The sequence below is a fragment of the Falco rusticolus genome, chromosome 5 (genome assembly GCF_015220075.1).
Source record: "Falco rusticolus isolate bFalRus1 chromosome 5, bFalRus1.pri, whole genome shotgun sequence".
NCBI lineage: Eukaryota > Metazoa > Chordata > Aves > Falconiformes > Falconidae > Falco > Falco rusticolus.
The window spans coordinates 86,854,376-86,872,189 of NC_051191.1; the positions used below are offsets into that span (position 1 = coordinate 86,854,376).

At 49.4% G+C, this 17,814-nt stretch overlaps 1 protein-coding gene across 6 annotated transcripts in view; it reads right to left on the reverse strand.

Annotated features, from left to right (window-relative positions):
• LOC119149024 (limbic system associated membrane protein) overlaps positions 1–17,814 on the reverse strand; it is a 1,019,865-nt gene that overhangs the window by 171,163 nt on the left and 830,888 nt on the right. For all 6 annotated transcript variants that reach the window (XM_037389846.1, XM_037389847.1, XM_037389844.1 and 3 more), the window contains one exon: positions 992–1,224. In XM_037389846.1, the coding sequence (XP_037245743.1) occupies positions 992–1,224 (233 nt within the window). The remainder of the gene's footprint in view (positions 1–991; positions 1,225–17,814) is intronic.

Sequence of the window (17,814 nt, forward strand, 5' to 3'; positions counted from 1 at the left end):
CCTTTTGAGTTACAGGAAAAATCAGGAGAAATAACAAACTCCTGCCTGAATGATGATTTAGAAGCTGAACATGTCTGTAATATGTATTGAACACACTCATACATACCTATCTATCTAAGCTGCTCTATAAATATTTTAGATAAATAGGCAGATAGACAGAATAGCACGAAGATTAAATGCAAAACAAAACAAAACAGAGTAAACTCCCTTGTTTGGTTTTCTGGTCTGGACAGGATGGAACAACTAAATTCCATAATGTCCTTACCTGTAATTGGTGAACTCCTTAACGCATTTACTCTGTTATACTGCAAATGCAGGCAGACAGATAAGACAATGCTGGTTCAGATAGCCAAGTTTCTAGTTCCCTATGACACACAGAGGAGGAGGCTGGCTAAAAAAGGAGAGGGCAACATAGGGTACGCAGCAGCTACCTCAAGTACCAGGTCTCACACATGCCTAGCAACAGCACACCCTGCAAACGAATGACCCAGCACAGAAAAACACCCAGGAAAATTAATTCCCCAGCCTTGCAAAGAGTTGACGACAGAGGGCCAAAAACCACAGCACAGTAGCTTGTTGACACAAGCAAAAAGAAAGGAAATCTGAGGAAGGAGGAGGCGAAGAAACCAGAGGGCTTTCTGGGAAGAGATGAGACAAACACGATGTTCTGACAAGTGTCATTATAAACAAATGTTTCCCCTTAACGCCAGAACAATCAGAGCCAGGAGCTGGGTTTGCATCATACTAGAATATGTCTGGGCATCACTGGTGTCCCCTGCTCTGTCACAACTTTTGAAAGGCCAGACTGAGCGCAGAGCAAAGCCATGCCACGCCACAGTGCAAGGGGACAGTCCTGCTGACTCCTGTTGCAAACCTAAGGGATGCACAGGCTACTGACTCTACTGACTCTGGGGTTTCTCTAAGAAAAATACAGACCCCTCCACCCACTGTGTCTTTTGCTTTTTGCTCTCTTCTCCGGCACGTTGCTTACCTTGCACGATCAAGTAAACCTGGGAAGTCTTGGGGTGATGCTGCGTCTGCACTGAACACGTATAGGACCCCTCATCGTAGACATCCACTTTCTGGATCCGCAGGCTGTATTCCAGGGGGTTTCTCTTCTCCAGTTCTACTCGAGGGTCCAGGGACCACTTGTCCTCTCCAGCAAAAATGATGCCAGAACGGTTTAACCAAGCCACCTTGGAGCTTCTGTCTTCTACGTAACACCTGTAGAGGAGGAGAAAGACAAGGGGGAGATTAACCTCTCCATCAACTCCATGTTGTCTCTTCCCTTTCCTATTCGCCCAGAAACTCCTGCCTTGCCAGTGAACCACAGCATCACCTCACCATTGTTGCGCCATGGCCATGTATTCCACTATGATTTTTTGAAAGGTTTCAGGAAACTTTGGTTCAGGAAACCTTGGGATTCGGGATGGCCATGCCTCTTGTTCTCTCTTCCTTTTGTCTGTAGCCTACACCTGCACCAAAAATGACTTTGGAAGGCCACAAGAGATCCTGGTCACCAAATCCCTTCTAACCCTGCCAGTGGGAAAGGTCGGAAGGAGTTCTTCCCATACTTCCCCCTCACCTTCAGAAGTTAAGTATACAAGAGAGTGACATTCCCATCCTCCTGTCAGCCTGCAGGGCAAAGGTTCAGGGCTCCAGCTTTGCCAGCTCAGGGCACAGCTGCTCCATCCCTCAGTTCCAGCAGCACAAGGGGAGGGAGCTACAGGGTACCTCTCTTCCCCATCCCTCTGAAAAAAAAATGGCTTTGTGGGCAGGAGCATTCACTCCTCAAACACCACCCTCCTAACAGACACACACCCTTGCCGTTGCACATGTGCCCACTTACGCAGGCAAGTGCAGGTTTGAGGCTGAAAAGGAGAGGCTGCGGGGGTGTCCCTGCCATCCCTGTGACACACAGAGCATGTCCTCTGACCATCCCAGGTGAGACAGGAGAGGAGGAATGACAGGTAGGGGTGGCAGGCAGAGGAGCAGCAGCAGGACCAGCAACTGCCATAGCCCTGACTGGCAGCTGTTGCAAGGCAGAGGACCGACTAACCCTGTTGCAACTGTGTGACAAGCATTTTGCTCCCTGACAGAGCACGGTGAAGGCCCTGTGATGACAAATGCATTTTTGGCCAAGGCAGCTGCCCTGTACCACTTCCCACCTCTAGAAAGTGGCTTGCACAGAAGAGGTGAGGAGATGCCAACGAGGAGGCACGTCCTGGTCACTCTCAGCTGTGTCTCATTCCAGAGGTCCAGGGCTGAATAAGACATGGGGACATAACTGCTCCTTCACCCTGGCAGCCCACCAGGGCCAGGCTCAGCCACACTGAGGGGGTTTGCCCTGCAGCAGCTCACACCATGTTTACTGTGTGGATAAAAAGGGAAGCTCAGTCTCCAGAGCTGTTGCTCTTTCACTTCTCAGAGCTCTGCCTGCAGCCTCCTAGCAGCCAAACAACCCAGCAGCCCTCCCCACCACGATTCAAGCATATGTTGTATTTGAAAGAGAAAAGAGAGAGGATAAAGATTATTGCTTCAAGATAAGACAAATATTTGATGGTAGGCTTTCGTATAGCATCTTAGCACGGGTAAGACATTTTCCAGGTTCCTCTATTTGAATGCATTTCATTGATGTTGTGCTGCAAGACATCCCTTGAAACGTGACCCTACCATTATGGCCAGCACCTCTCACCCCCTCCCTTTTGGCTGGCCCACAGATGCTCTGGGGTTACTGGTGGGCAGGAGGAAAGCCAGGCTGTGTGGGCAACGATGGGAGGCACGCTACGCTGCTGGCCAAGCTGGAAGCAGCTCTGTCTGATCCGACAAACATTTGCTTTAGAGAGCGGCCCAACAGCCCCGGCCAGCACCGCCGCCATCCAGCCAAGGGAGGGGAGCGAGGGCTTGGCCCTCAGGGCAGAGCCCACCCTCCCAGCCAGGTGAGCTCTCAGCTGTCACCTGTGGTCTCTTTACAAAGCTGCTCTTTGTAAAAAAGAAAGGGGCAGGGGAATCCATGAGCAGCCAGTTAGATGTACAAACCAGCACCACTGGGACACGGCGGTGCCACGCTTCACTCGGCCGCCTGGGCTGTCATCACCAGCGACGGGGCTGGAAGCAAGGACCTGGGAAGGGCACTGTGCCCCAGGGGCGGCAGCAGTGGCCCTGCAGGGAGACCCAGACCGTCTCCGGAGCCAGCCGCGTTAGGGTCACCAGCCTTCTTGCTGGTTCTGTGCAGAGTCACGATGGCACTGAGAACGAGGGGTCGGGTCTTTTCCAAAGGTTTTCGAAGTCCCTCTCTACACATTTTGGATTTGTGAAAATCCCAGGGGGGATGGCGGTGAGAAGCTAAGCAGATTAACAGCTGAAGTCAGTGGGAGCTGAGGTTTCTCAGTCACTTCTGAAAAGCCCCTGGCACACCTATCAGTGCTGCTGGGCACCAGCAGATCCAGCGCACCACACCAGCCCCACCGGGCTGCTTTCTGGACCTATACCGTGGTGCTGTGATACAGCGCAGCACCCCGTGGCTCTGCCCCACAGCTAGTCAGTGCACTCTGCCTGGAGGTAGTAAAGATGCCCCTGTGATGTCCCTCAGGTCAGTTGAAGCTCAGCGGCACGGTCAGAGCAAAACTTTGTCCTTGTACTCATGAGGGGGCACTCACCCGGAGACCCTCACTCCCCTCTGCTCAAAAGAAAACATGTCTCATAACCTGTCCTACAACCCCTGAGGTCAGCCCTAGTATGGTGGTCAACACCTACAGTCAGACAACATTGCAATAAGTTGGGTGCTGCTAGCAAAATAAAGCAAGAAGGAGCAAGAAGGAAAGGGAAAGGAGGAAAATGGGAAAAGTGAAATGGATTTGAGCTGCTCTGTTCAGCATACCTCTTCCTATCAAACCATCAGGGAAAAACAATGTACAAATGTGGAAATTCCGAGTCTTGGTGTGCTCCAAACATGCATCCACGTGGATGATGCAGCTCAGTTATGTCCGTCTGCTCACACCCCCCCTCTTAGTCTGCCAGAGATGCCACCCAGCTGTATGGATCATGCTTTAATAAGGATTTATGGTGATGATTTTCACAGCGTAATAAGTGCTAATTCAATACTAATAGAATATTAAATGGCACGTTAACTGACATTTTAACTGCAATGCAATAGGAGCACAGCATCAGCAAGATATCAGATGACTCTTATTATTCACTAATAATCAATAATCAAGTTCACAGAGACAGTCAAACACTTTTCATTACGCTTATTGAAAGCACTACCATTGGCGTCACTGAACGCTAACAAACGATTTGTGATCCATCCATTTTGCTTTTCCTTACAGTTTCAGGTTTAATTTCTTGACATCTCTGATGCGGCTAACGAGAGGACCAGCTAGTGACAATGGTCATGCCTTGCACGAACACTGCAGGGACTCGGGAACTATTGATTTTAGCACCAATTTAAACTATAGACACAGAGAGACAAAAAAACCTCGCTGCCATGCCCCTTTAGCCCTCCTTGCCCTCTTGTAAACAAACATAGCGAAGTGTGGCACCCGAGGTTTTTTAGTGACAACACCATTTTTAGCTGCCACAGATGTGTTTCCAGTTCCCACACAGTGGCTAATGACTGTGTAACAACCAGCCAGGAGCGGATGATTAGAAACTGGACATGGAGTAAGGAACCATCGTCATGCACCTCCCGCAGCCTCGGTTTCCCCATGGAGATGATGGGGCTGAGCTGTGCGGCAGGAGGGAGGGGAGAGGGTGATGCTTTCACCAGAGAACGCTTTGGGACCTTCAGCAGGAACCATCACCTCGAACGAGAGGCAGGGCTGCCCACCATGGTTCCTGGTCCCTGGATTTTAGCCTGGGAGGGGACATTTGGCACCATCCAGGCAGGGTGAGGGCAGGAGCTGGGAGCAGGTTCTGCTGCTCATCCTCTCTCCTCCCACACCTGCTGGGCCAAAGCAGCACTCGTGCAAACCTGCCTTCATAGGCTCTAAGGTAAATTTCACCTGGGCAGGAGAGATCTCTTATTTCCCCCCCTGCCCCCCCCCTCCTTGAAAGCATTTGGGGTAATTCCTATTGACAGGTGGGAAAGCGAGTGAAGAAAAGGAAAGGGCAGCTCAGGCATCCACATATCTCCTGGTGAACACCGAGGCTGGATGTTTCACTGCCCGCTCCGCCTTACTGAGGTCTTGGTGCCCGACTGCTAGCCCCAGCGCCTCCTGCTCCTCCTCCCGCCCAGGCACCGCTGCACAGTGCATCGATTCCCCAGCACGTTGCTGTAACACTCGTCGCAGCTGATCTGCCTGTCACTGCAGCGGCTCTCAGCCCTAAGCTTTCTGCCCTCCCTTCCCTCCAGCGAGCAGGCAGGCTCGCTGCTAAGAGGCAGCATTGGGTTGGAAAGCCCTAGCACAGGCTCCCCAGGCTGGATGCGCTGCTGCCAGGGTGGGGGCTGCAAGGGGTGAGGAAGAGGAGAAGGAGGATGCATGAGAGCCGGGGGCTCACCAGAGTGCTTCCCATTCTGCCTCAGAGAAAGCAGCACAGCAGCTGGGCTATGGAGATGGAGTGGCAGTATTTTTTTGCCTTCGGTGTGGTGGTGGTGTCTTTTGGGGGTAAATTCAATGGTGTTTGCAAGGGGTGGATGATATTTATAGCCTACAGTGATGAACAGGCAGGAAGGAAGCCCTGTAGGACCTGGTGAAGCTGCTGTTGAAATGATTAACATGATGGGGATTTTACAGCATTATCAGTGATGTATTGGGTCGCCTTGAACCCGGGATAATTGTTTGGGGTGGTTTTATTGTTGTTGTAATTCCAAATAAATAATTTTCTTTTACAGCAGACCCAATCCCACTGTTCTCTGCCAGAGCCCCACCAGTGAGAAGAGGTGAGCTGCTAGGATTAATGAAATACGGCGTGCTGCTTTGCCAGCAAGCCACGGCTCTTACCTCATTTGGGGGAAAAATAAATATAGTGTGGTTTGGGGCTGCGTTTTCTGCCCTCTTTCTCCAAAGCACGTTGTGGTGACAGCTCTGTGTCATAATTTCCACACTCCTCTTTAATCATCTTTTCTCCCTTAACCCTTTGATGATGCTTGCTGTAAGACAAGTTCTGTGCAGCAGGCCAAAACGCAGTGGCCGCATGCACACGCAGTTAAGCACCTGAGACCCCCCCCAATACCCTCACCGAGGGACACGACCTGCTTTTGCCAGAGGATGTCAGACCCACCCTGGATCAGATCTCCTGCCTTCCCCTCGGCTCTGTGATGAGCCTGCTCTAATCTTCTCACTTCACACACACGCAAGATCCAGCTAACAACTTCCCTGCTGCCTCTACCCCCAGCAGCAAAATGGCAAGAAGGGAAAGAGAGAGGGATCAAACACGGCTTGTTCAGCACAAAGCAACGTCAGCTCCTGGCTGCCAGCTCTGAACGTGCAAGACAAATTCTCTGTTGTGTTGCGAAGTATGATCCTGGAAAGCTAATGCGGTGGTTAAACACAATACTACTCGCAGCCTTCTGAGGGAAGCTGAAGAGAGAATCCTGCTCGTGCTGTTTCATCATGCCTTCTCGTGCTCTTCAGCCTTTCCTTGCATGGCAAGCAAGGACTTGAAAGCAGAGATGGTCAAGCAGAGGGGCAACAAAAGCCCAGCCCCTCTGCTGTCGCAGCAGGGACACAGCAAGCGAGGAGCTAAGAGCAGACCATGGGCATGCCAACCCTGACCTTCCCAGGCAGGGTGCTCAGGGGAAGAGTCCAGGCAGGTCATGGAAACATAGAATCATAGACTGGGTTGGGCTGGAAGGGGCCTTAAAGATCACCTAGTTCCAACTCCCCCCCCCCCCCCCCCCCCGCCCCCCGCCATGGGCAGGGACGCCTTCCACTAGACCAGGTTGCTCAAAGCCACATCCAACCTGGCCGTGAACCCTTCCAGGGATGGGGCACTGCCACCGCAGTGCTGGTCCCTGCCACCAGTTCAAGAGCAAGGCAGCTCTGCCACTGCAGCCGCCAGCTCCTTTCCCTGGTGGCTCCCACTGCTCCAGATCGGGCTCTCCTCAGCAGTAGATGCTACAGAAGACAACTACGGCTGAACACATCTTCATCTCTGCGAGGGCCCCCCTAAGTGGATGGCAGTTGGAGACTGCATCAACCAAGTGCCTGAAACCTCCCTTCAGCCAAGCACCGAAACCCTCATTTTACTGAATTTGAATACATGGGCATGAGGTGTTGCTCAAACTTCTCCTTCTTCTCCCTGCTGCCACTGTTCCTCTCTTTCCCCAGCCTGGTCCAGCTGCTGCCACTCTCCTGACGCGCCACAACCCACAGCAGGTCATTGTTTGAGAGGGAATACTGTGCTGAAACAGGATGGATTCCCAAAACGGGGCATAAATAGCTCCTGAGCCACCACTGCCAGTGTGATAACACATGCCCTCGGAAGGATTTAGAAAACTACTGCTTAAGTCCAGTCCTGCGCTGGAAAACTGGCAGGAGGGGGAAAACGCCACATCTGTTCAGCCCACACTTTCTTTCAGCCACATATGCTGCGCCTTGGTCATGACACCCGTCTGCAGCCCCCTGGGTATCTCAGCACTCGGGTGACGATTTCAGACCATCCCCCTGTTGGGGTGGCGCGGGGCTGATAGGATGCCTGCACTTCTGCTCATCCTCTTTAGTAAATTGCCACTTTGGGAGCACGAGGCTGGGACGGGGTTTCTGGGGTAAGGCAGCCCCCGCCTCCGCTGGCACGGCCGGCTGTGCCTCATCATCTTTTTCAGAGACGTACTTCATTTCTCCTTAAACCCAGCGCGTTTGGCGGGGGGCACCCTCCCCTGCCTCATATGGCAGGCCGTTCAAAGTCTTTCTGCTCTGCTGATTAGAAACTTTTTTTCTAATTCTAAGTCTAGATTTATTCATGGCTGGTTTATATCCATTCCCTCTCACGCCAACACCATCCTTTAGCTTAAATAGCTCTTCTCTCTCCCGGGTGCTTATCTTCCAGCGTGTTCACAGAGTGCAATCATATTCCCTCTCAGCCTTCATTTGCTGGCTCAACAAGCCAAACTCTCCTAGTTTCTTCTTGTGTGATAGACTCTCCATTGCCCTAAACATCCCAGTAGCCCTTCTCAGCACCTGTTCCGGTCTGAATTCCTCTTTCGTGACCAGAATTCGTAGCCAGCTTTCTAGATGAGGAGTCCCCAGTGTCTTGTACAGAAACGTTCCTATCTCACTCTCTCTCCCATCAACTCTTTTTAATGAAAGCAAGAAGAATTGCAACCAGTGAATATGACTATCAGTGCAGAACTGCTCATGTGCTGCGAGCATCCTCGTCTCTTAGTCCATGTGATAAGCGTGGAAAATGAAACCCAAGGGACATCACCAAAAATACACAAGCCTAAAAAGACAGCTAGCTGCATGGGCTCTCACTAGCAGACACACAGCTGGTCTCACATGGGTTTTCTTTCTGTTAAAATGACTATTTAAGAGTACAGGTTCCTGGTTGTAGAGAAAAAAAAAAAGAACAGAAATCAAGCCCAAAATTATAGTAATCGTTATGCCAGTACTCTCCCGGGGTAGAGGTAACTGTATCAGAATAAGAGAACTTATACTGGCATGATTTATTACTCTTCTCATCTTCTGGGGATCAGTATACCTGCATAAACAACTTCAGTCCACATCTACTCCAGCAGAGGAACCTTCTTAACAATATCAACACGAGCTGCTATGAACAAAATTAACTCCATCCCAGCCACATCCCAGCACAATTTAAAACTTCAAAACATAGAAAAAGCCTCAGACTGAGGCCTACCACCATAGTGCTGGGTTTTCCTATATCTCACCAGACCTAGGAAAATCCTCCGTTTCTCTGGAGCATAGTCAGGAAACCCTTGGACGGCTCTTCGTCCATGCCGAAGCGCGTATCTGGAGTGACTGTCTCCAGCCACAGGGCTCCTGCCAGAGGAGACTTGCTCCCCATGTGTGCGCAGATGGGCTAAACTGCTCTCTGGCTGATGCTTGCAGAAATGCCAAATGCTCTGACAGCTTGCATCAGGGTCTTGGACCGAGATCAGTCAGGAGGTTGAGACTGCTGAGGGAACAGGCCCTGAGCTCCCTCTTACCCTTCTGGGTCAGCTGAGGACTCATCAGTGGTCCTTTTCGGTCCAGCCAGAAACTTGGCTCTGATCTTGATCCAGCATGATTAGGCGATGCCCATCAGCCATTAATCACATGGCCTTAGTGAAATGTTCAACCAGGTGCATATACCTTGCTCTGCTGTCTGCAGCTTCCCGTAGCGTCACGGGGCTCCTGTACCATCAAAAGGGGAAACCAGGGAATAGCAGAGGTGATGCAGAATGGCAATGGGAAACGCTGCCAGATGATTTGCCTTTTGGTTGCCTGCACTTCCACTAAGGACTCCGTGCTTTCGCCATTACTAAGACATGGGCTGACATTTAAAAAGCACCTGCGGTCACTTAGGAACAGAAATTCACCGAAACACAATAGTAATTAGTCACTTATGTGAACTGGATATTGGCTTTTATGCCAGATTTCTAAAAGGCCCAGAAGCCAAACAGCTGCTGACAAGTCTTTGCACCATTAGGTCTTTTTTCTGGTTGGGTGATATACCAAGAATGAGAACAGGAGCACTAATAAGGCACCAATACAGGCTACCACCCCCTTTACTTTCCTTCACAAACTTCAGTACTGGAAATCACCTGTTCCTTCTGCCTGAACCCCCAGTCCCTCATAGGTACCTTTCATGTAGTCACCACTAGGTAATTCCAGAAAAGCTACTTCCAAACTTTTCCTTTGGCTTTCTTATAAAAAAAAAATAAATTTAAAAAGTGCTTTTCAGAGATGTGATCTCCTCCTCTGACAGGAGGGGAGGGAGGGTTTGGCTGGGGAGTCCACGTGACTCTGTATCTGGTAATTATCCAGCCGCAGAGGCAATCTGAAACGTTCTGTGCTGTCGTGGAGAATGACAGCACCTGGAGCTCCAGCACCCAGATAAAAAGCTGAGAGACAATCGGGCAGATGGAGAAAGGCAATGCTACATCATGGGGTGGCAAGCGGAGGGGGGGGAGAGAGAAAAAGAGGGGGAGAGGCAAAAGCTGGCGAGAAACATCAAGGCAGCCAGCACAGCTACTGGAGAATGAGATAATGCCACAGATTAGTAATGCAAAGAGCAGCTCTGAACGAGGGGAAAACAGAGAAAGAGTGAGGGCAGTCAGGAGAGAGCGGGTGTAGCAGAGGGACAGTTGTGAACACAAGAGGGAACCGAGAGTGATGCTAGAGGGAGCTTCAAAGCATTTTGTATGGTCTTGGGTCCCTTCCTCCCTCCCCAGACACCGACTAAAAATGCAGGAGTTATCACCCGAAGCTGTCACAGAGCAAGGGGGAAGATTTGAAAATGAACTGCTCACAGCTGAAAAAGACACGGCACTGCACATAGCACTTTGCAACTTGTGGATTCCACTGGTTTGCTCAGGGAAAGGGACTACAAAACTTAAGATCTAAATAATTATATTCTTTTTTGCAAGCTTTAGGGCATCACCTCATGCATTTCATATGGTGGAGAGGTGAGAGGGAGGTTTCCCGACCCTCCCTCTCACAGCTGCACATGCAGAGGCACATGCAAGCCTGCAAAACAGTCCATGTGATTGATGCCGTGGTGTCATGGCCCAGTTCTGAAAAGCCAAGCGCTGTACGTGCCATCCCATGCAGCAACGTGGCAATGTGAGCATGTGCTCTCGGGCTGTGGCGAACGAAGGGCATGCCCACAGGACTGGCAGCAGCCCGCGATGGGTCAGGGAGAGCCGACTGCCAGGTGGCCTGAGGCCATGTACCACCTCTGGGAAGGTTTCTGATGTGGGAAAACACAGCCAAACAGACAATCAGATTAGGGCCAGAGGCTCGTCAGGCACTGGTGCTGGCCACCAGCCTCCAGTCCTGCTGGGGTAGCGACCGAGGTATTGGCAGTGACAAACAGGTCTGCAGTGGCAGCACCTCTCTATGGAGGCAGGAGGATCTAAGTGCCCAGGTGTCCACGCATGGACATTCAGGGAAGGAAAGGGGAACGGCAGCAACAGCAAACGGGTATCACAAAGTCTGAGCACTGGGCCCCATGGCCCAGTGACCACTTCCCGTGATTAGTGCCAGACATTTCAAAGAAAGGTGGAACACCTCCTGAAAGGACAATGTAAATCACCATCTACATAATTTCATGACCCTTCCCAGCCATAAAAGCCTATTAATCTAGCCCCAAGCAAATGTAAGTTGGCCTCCACTCTGAATGACAGCTTGCGTTCCACCTTGCAGGTTTGTACTCTGCCTTTTTTATCCCCGGGCATTTCTCAACCCCCTGCCCCCTTTTTCTTTTTTTTGAACTCATTAACATCCTCATCTTGGTGATACTTTCTGACTGAGAATTTTGTCAGTTAACCATTAATTGGTACAAGGCTGTGAGAGAGTCCCAGATTTAAACGTTAGGTGGAACTGGCAGGTGTCTCCTGTGTTTTGCACTACATGAGACTTTTCCTTCCCATACCTGAGGAGCACACTACCTGAGGCACAGGAATGTGCTTTCTATTTTGTAGATCCTAATTTCATCTCATACTGCTCCTTCTCCAAAAGGGAAAAGAGGGTATCACGTCTGAATCATTAGCCCTTGTCCCGGGGGGTGGGACAGAAGGACCCGCACCAAGGAGAAATCAGTCTTGAAACTCTTTGGAGAGGCAGATCAGAGCAGGAACGGGAGCAAAATTAGGGAAAATAAGACTTAACTTCCCCTTCTCTTCTGAGGTCGTAAAAGTATCAGTTATCATCCCCGCTTCCCAAGGCTGCCCTCGGGCTGCCAGGAGCTGCCTGTGAAGGGTGGCATTTCGGGATGAATGAGGAAATGGGCCCATCCTGCCTGCTCACTCCCAGCTGCTGCATTTCAGCGAAGGACACCGCCTTGACGTGCAAACACTCCAGTTATTATTTACAGATGACCTTTTCCTTCTCCAGCTCCGGCTGCTGCAGCGCCGCTGGTGGAGTCAGGGCTTGTAGAGATTGTGGAGACGATGTGTAGTGAAACGCGTTAGCTTCCCTACCTGTGCCAGAGCTGTCACCAGTGCCACTGTGGATTGAGCTGTACCCATGCAAGCAACAGTGGGAAATATGAAGAAAAAAGCCTAATGTAGACAAAGCCTTTGAGGAGCTTAACCCCTCTTCCCCTTTTCCATCTCTCTCCCGCTTGAAAGCAGAGAACAGCTTCTGAGCAAGACACATGCTCTCATTTCCATATCTAAAGCCAGACCTGAAATACCATTGTGAAATAATGCTCTCAGAGAGGAGACCACGAAGCAGATTCCCTTTGAGAGATTCTGCTGCTTCTCTTTTTAATTCCACTAAAAACAACTGCCACCAAATACCGAACGCACCTGGACTGGCACAGTCAATCCAAGGCACCTTGTTACCAGAACGATATGGGAAAATTGGAGGGAATTCAGAGGCAAGCAACAACAAAATCCATTCAAGGGCTGGAAAGGGATCAGCACCTAAGGGAAGCTTAAAAACATTAAATATGTATAACTTGACTAAGAGAGGACTTAAAAGGGACATGTTGACAAGCTATACCTCTTTGAAAGCTGAAAGCACCGAGGGAAGAGAGGAATTATTTAGCAGGTTGCATAGGGGTCTAGGAAAAAGTAATGGGTCAGAAATAGAAGAGAAGTAAGTCTGTTTAAACTTAAGGAAAAACTTTTTGCCATCTACAAGTGCTAGCCTTGTGAAGAGTCTCCCAAGGAAAGCAAGGAAGCCCCTGTTGTTCCAGACATTTAAAACCAAGTCAGGCTGAGGACCAGAGGATGTTTAAGCCGTGCGGGGAACAGCTCCACAGTGGCTGTAGGAAGAACAAATTACAGTGACCTGGTCTTATTACTTTTACCACCTACCTGGCAGAGTTCAGCAGTGTGTCAGGAGAAGACAACTCCTCTTGCAAGTTTCTTTCAGATGAAGCTATGTTTTAGCTATTTTCACTTCACATACAGCTAAATCTTTCTTGGCAAGACCTTGGACCTCTATATACTGTACTGGAGTTAACCAGCCCAGGTATGGTTTTGTTTTCATAAACTGGATCTGTTAGAAGTCACCCATGGACTGAAAACTATTGATACAAAGAATAGAAGTGTTGTTATTTCCAAAAGCCATTGGCATTTGGTTTTATTACCAAATGCACTGTGAATAAAGTTGCCAGGCACTTAGAAGTCCGAAGTGAAGCTTGATTTTTCAAAGTGCTTACCACTGAAATTAAGACCAGGTTTGGCAAACTGCTTTGGTCCTGGCAGCTCACAAACTAATAGACAAGAACCAAATCTTCCAAACAACATTTGGCACAGTGAGCTCCTTTACCAATGTAGCCACTTCTCCGGCTGCCTAAACTGACGTACTTTTGAAAATCTGTCCCAGGGGTATTTTACAATTATGGAACAAAGTACAGCAAACTTCAGACTCGCGTGCTGTATTTATCTTGCGTATTCAAGAACTCCTTGAAAACTGCAGCAAAGCTGTACCAGCCAGGCAATGCTCAACTCCACTTTCTTTCCTTTATTTACAGCTTTGCTAAGTTTTGCCTCTCCCTAATGCCCCATTTTTGTCCACCACGAGGCCTTTTGTGAAAGGAGGTGTCTGAAAAAGACTTGCAGGGAAGGTAGAGAAGAGAAGCCGCTGGGAGAGAGAACTCTCAAGAGCTTTGATCTGAGCTTACCTTTATCCCCACACGCACAATATGCCTTGCAGAGTAGGACATGTTTATAAATAAATAAATAGCAGAGAAGAGGGGGAAGACTGGAGAAAAAGAAATGTCAAGATATATTTGATGGGGTTTCTTCTGTTGGCATGAAAGACACCAGCTGACTTAAAACCTCATAGCCCGAAATCGACCAGAAGGAAAGTACAAGTCCTTGGGAAAGTGAGGCAGGAATAACCCCCACAGCTAGGGCTCCTGGCCATCCTACTTAACATAACAGTATCTTGCGCTGCCTTTTCTTTGAGATCCTTGCAGGACTTGGTCTTGCGAGGCAACTCAGCACATGCTAAACATCAAGCAGTGTTTTTGACAAAGGGACTAAGCACTGTGAAACTTGTGCTTTGTGGCAGAGAAGCACTACTTTGCCTGTTTTACACATACGGGGAGAACCTGGAGGCAGAAAGAAATAGGTTTTGCAAAGTCCTACAATGAAATGATTTTATAGCCAGAAACAAAACCTGACAGACTTGCCCTGTCTCATATGAAACTTTGTTTGGTGTGTATTGGTGGCACGAGGGCGCCAAGAGGGAGGCAGTGAGGGCTGCAAAACAGCCTTTGCAAACGCAGGTGCCACCTCCAAGCAGATGATACTGCGAGAGATGATGTTTTTCTTTCTCTCTTATTGGGATCTGCCCTGGGATGTGCAACCAGAGCTGAAAGGACCGGCTGAAGCACAAGCTCCTCCTCCCCATGGTTTGAAGGTAACCGGCTTGGGTCACTTGGCTCTGTGCTCTGGAGCCTGAACTCCAGCCTGGCTACCGACAGCAGCACAGGCACAACCACCGGGGCTGCTCTGCCGGCTTCGGCACCTTCTGACCCGCAGTCTTCTGGCATCGACAAAACAAGCTGTGCAAATTGGCTGGAACACAGAATGTAAACCCTTTTCATTTCTTAGCGAAGACAACGTGGCTTAATCCTACCAGAAACATTTACCCTGGGATATCTTATCTGGATCCACTGACATCCCTGCCTCTTCTCCCAAGAGCCTGCCACGAAACGAAACCTCTCCCCTGTGCATAGCTTAGCCGCAGTACAGATAAACCATTTCCCCACAGAGCTCCCCCCCGTACAGCTGTCTAACTGGTGGGGTAGTTTCTGACATGGCTGGGTCTAAGGCTGCTCACGTGGTTCTTGGCTGGTCCGAAGCTGGATTCCTACTTCTGCTCTTCTGGCAGGTCACTTGCTGTAAATAATTTCCAGAAGTCCAGTACTGTACGGAGAGATGCCAAACTGCGGCTTCGGCTGGCATAAATCAAGGGTCAACAAGGCACCACTAAAGTAAATGGGGAAGCCTGGATTTACACCAGATGAGGATCAGCCCTGCTTCCTTGCACCAGACTAAATGCATTCATTAAATAGAGCACTTCAGTCTGCTCAGTTAAAAGCAGCTCCAGCTGGCAGGAGGTTTCAGATCCAGGGAATGTTTAAAAGAAGAGGATTTGTAGCCTGCTCCGAGTTTACACTTGGCTAGAGGTAGGCTCTCATCAGCCACGCAGGGGAGATGACATCATGCCCACCTGATGGGTGTCTGTGCATCCCCAGCGTCTGTGCATGGCATGACATTTACACAGGACCTCACAGCCTTGGGGGGACAATCTAGACATAAATTCTCCTGTGGAGATGCTCAATTTAGAGTGTTCCAGGGCAGCAGGAGAGAGGCCCTGCTGTACCTCCACCAGACTGAAGGGCTTATTTTTGTTTTTTCATTCTTTTAAATTTTCACTTGGGGTGGGGGTCTGCACTGAATTTTAATCTTCAGTAAGGTAAGCACCAGCACTGGTGTCAGTGAGAGCTGGGATTTGTGAGACAGGATCGAAATGTTAGTTAATTTTGACATTAAACCTCAAACAAGAGGATGTTAAAGTTATTCTTAGCTTACGAAAAAAGAAGCTGTGCTGTGATTGTCTGGCCTGCTCTCATGTGTTGCCCAGATCTCGTGATTCCTGCAGTCTAATCTCTTATCTGCTCACTAAAACAGATGGTGTTGCAGGCTCTTTGCAGACTCTGACGAATATGACTGCACTGGGAACACTGTTCATATAGCCACACTTGCCGTACAGCCCTCAGGATGAGATACACTGCCTTGAGATGAGAGTTCACATCCCAAGCACAATCTGCAGCAAGGCATAGATTCTATTCTCAATCAGCATTGCTGCTGAGTTCTCTAATACACACAGTCACACACAAAATACAATCCTACAGACACATATAAAGCTCAAAATAATATGGGACCCTCCAAAACCTTCATTCTGAGCTCCCAGCCAAGCCCACTCTCTTTGGCCAGGACCAGGGTGCACATTGTTTTTCCTCAGGGAACACATCTGCCCACTGAACAACAACGATACTTCCAATAAGCTAGAAAATTAAGAGACACCCCAACTCAAACGGACCTGACACCAACCTCTCTCTGACTTTACACCCACTGTTCCTTCCTTGGACTGGGAAAAGAGGGTCAGTCCTGGGCAGCTGCCACCGGGAGGTAAGGAGAGCACCCAAAATGATTTGTTCATGCTGGAGTCTTGCAGGTCTTCTCTTTAGGATGCTACCTTGTGTGTGTGTGTGTGATCAGGCGGTACTCGGAAAGACAAGTGAGGTTAACCGAGCTACATGCATTGCTCCCACTAGAGCAGTATAAAATGGTGATAAACCACAACTGGAACCGCTCTGCAGTAAGTATCTGGCCAGAGGTGAAGCATGAGGTTACAGCAGCAGCTCCACTCCCCCGTCCCCCTCCGCCTGATGGATCCTTGGTAATAAACCACCCTTCAGCTTTTCCTGTCTTAAACCCAAACTGCTGGGATTCAGGGAAGATAAAGATTTCAACCACCTTTCAGAAGAGCCTTCACAAGAACTAAAAGCCCCTGTTGGCATAAAAGCAGACATGTAATGGGCTTTCTCTGTCCCTGAAAGTAGTTTAGCACCACAGGAATGTGCAGTCCTTTTATCTCTCTTCTTTATTTAACTGGAGTCGTTAAAATAAACTGATTTCCCAGCCAATTAATTATCAAATATCTGTAACAGCTTTCAAGCCCTGCCATTATTCAGTCTCAGAGGCCCCCACAGGCAATGTTAAGCTACAGTCAGTCTCCTTACCTGAGTAACTGCTGCTCCTGCAAGTCTGCTCCCTTGTGCTGAGCTGCCAGCAGAAAAGCAGCACAGGCGCCCTCAAAATCCTGGAGGAAAGCTGCAAACACCACACCACTCCTGCTCGAGCAGCAGCTCCAGCTACGTGTAAGCCCTGCGCCAGGAAGCTTTAACCCGCTGCTTGACCAAGACTCAGTTCCCAGCCCCCAGCCCCACTGTGGGAGCAGATACACCCTGTCAAGACACCTGATGCTGCCAGAGGCATCAGCTGGTACCTGATGGCAGATGCTGCCAGCTGGGATGAACTGCAGGTGTCAAGTACCATGAGCTCAGCCCGGCGCAGGGCATAGGCTGCAGTTCAAAGCATGTGCCTAGAACCAGCTGCTCGCCCAGATGTGGGCAGGGACAGCTCCTGCCATTGCCATGTTACCTACTGAAAATACAGCCTTTACCTCTTTGTTAACTGGAAGGCTGTACTTGCCACAGGTACATTAGCAATACCCCTGCCATCTATTTTATAAGCAATAAACTGCACTCATATGTGGTTTCAATTAGGAGATTTCAAATGAGATTGAAGATAATGCATCCCATAATTACTTACCCCTCTCTTTTCTAGAAACTCAAGCAGAATCATTTCCAGGCCAAAATACGGTCTCTCTTGATTGATGACGCTAATAAAATGGCTTTATTGTGATATAAATAGCCTTAAAAACGTCCTGGAGAGTCAATATCAGTGCTTGATGGCCTTACGCAAGCAAGGTCCTTATCTTGCGGTGTACTAAAGCTTAATGAGTTATGCTTCTGAGAACTCTGCCATTGGGTTTGGGCACTGCTTTGGGGAACTGCAGAAGGGTAGCTCCCAAATTAGACATGCAAAGCGGGAACTGTGTAAACACCTTTCCTCTTCCTTGAGTTCCCTATTAATAATCCCTTCGTTTCCTAGCTTGCCCG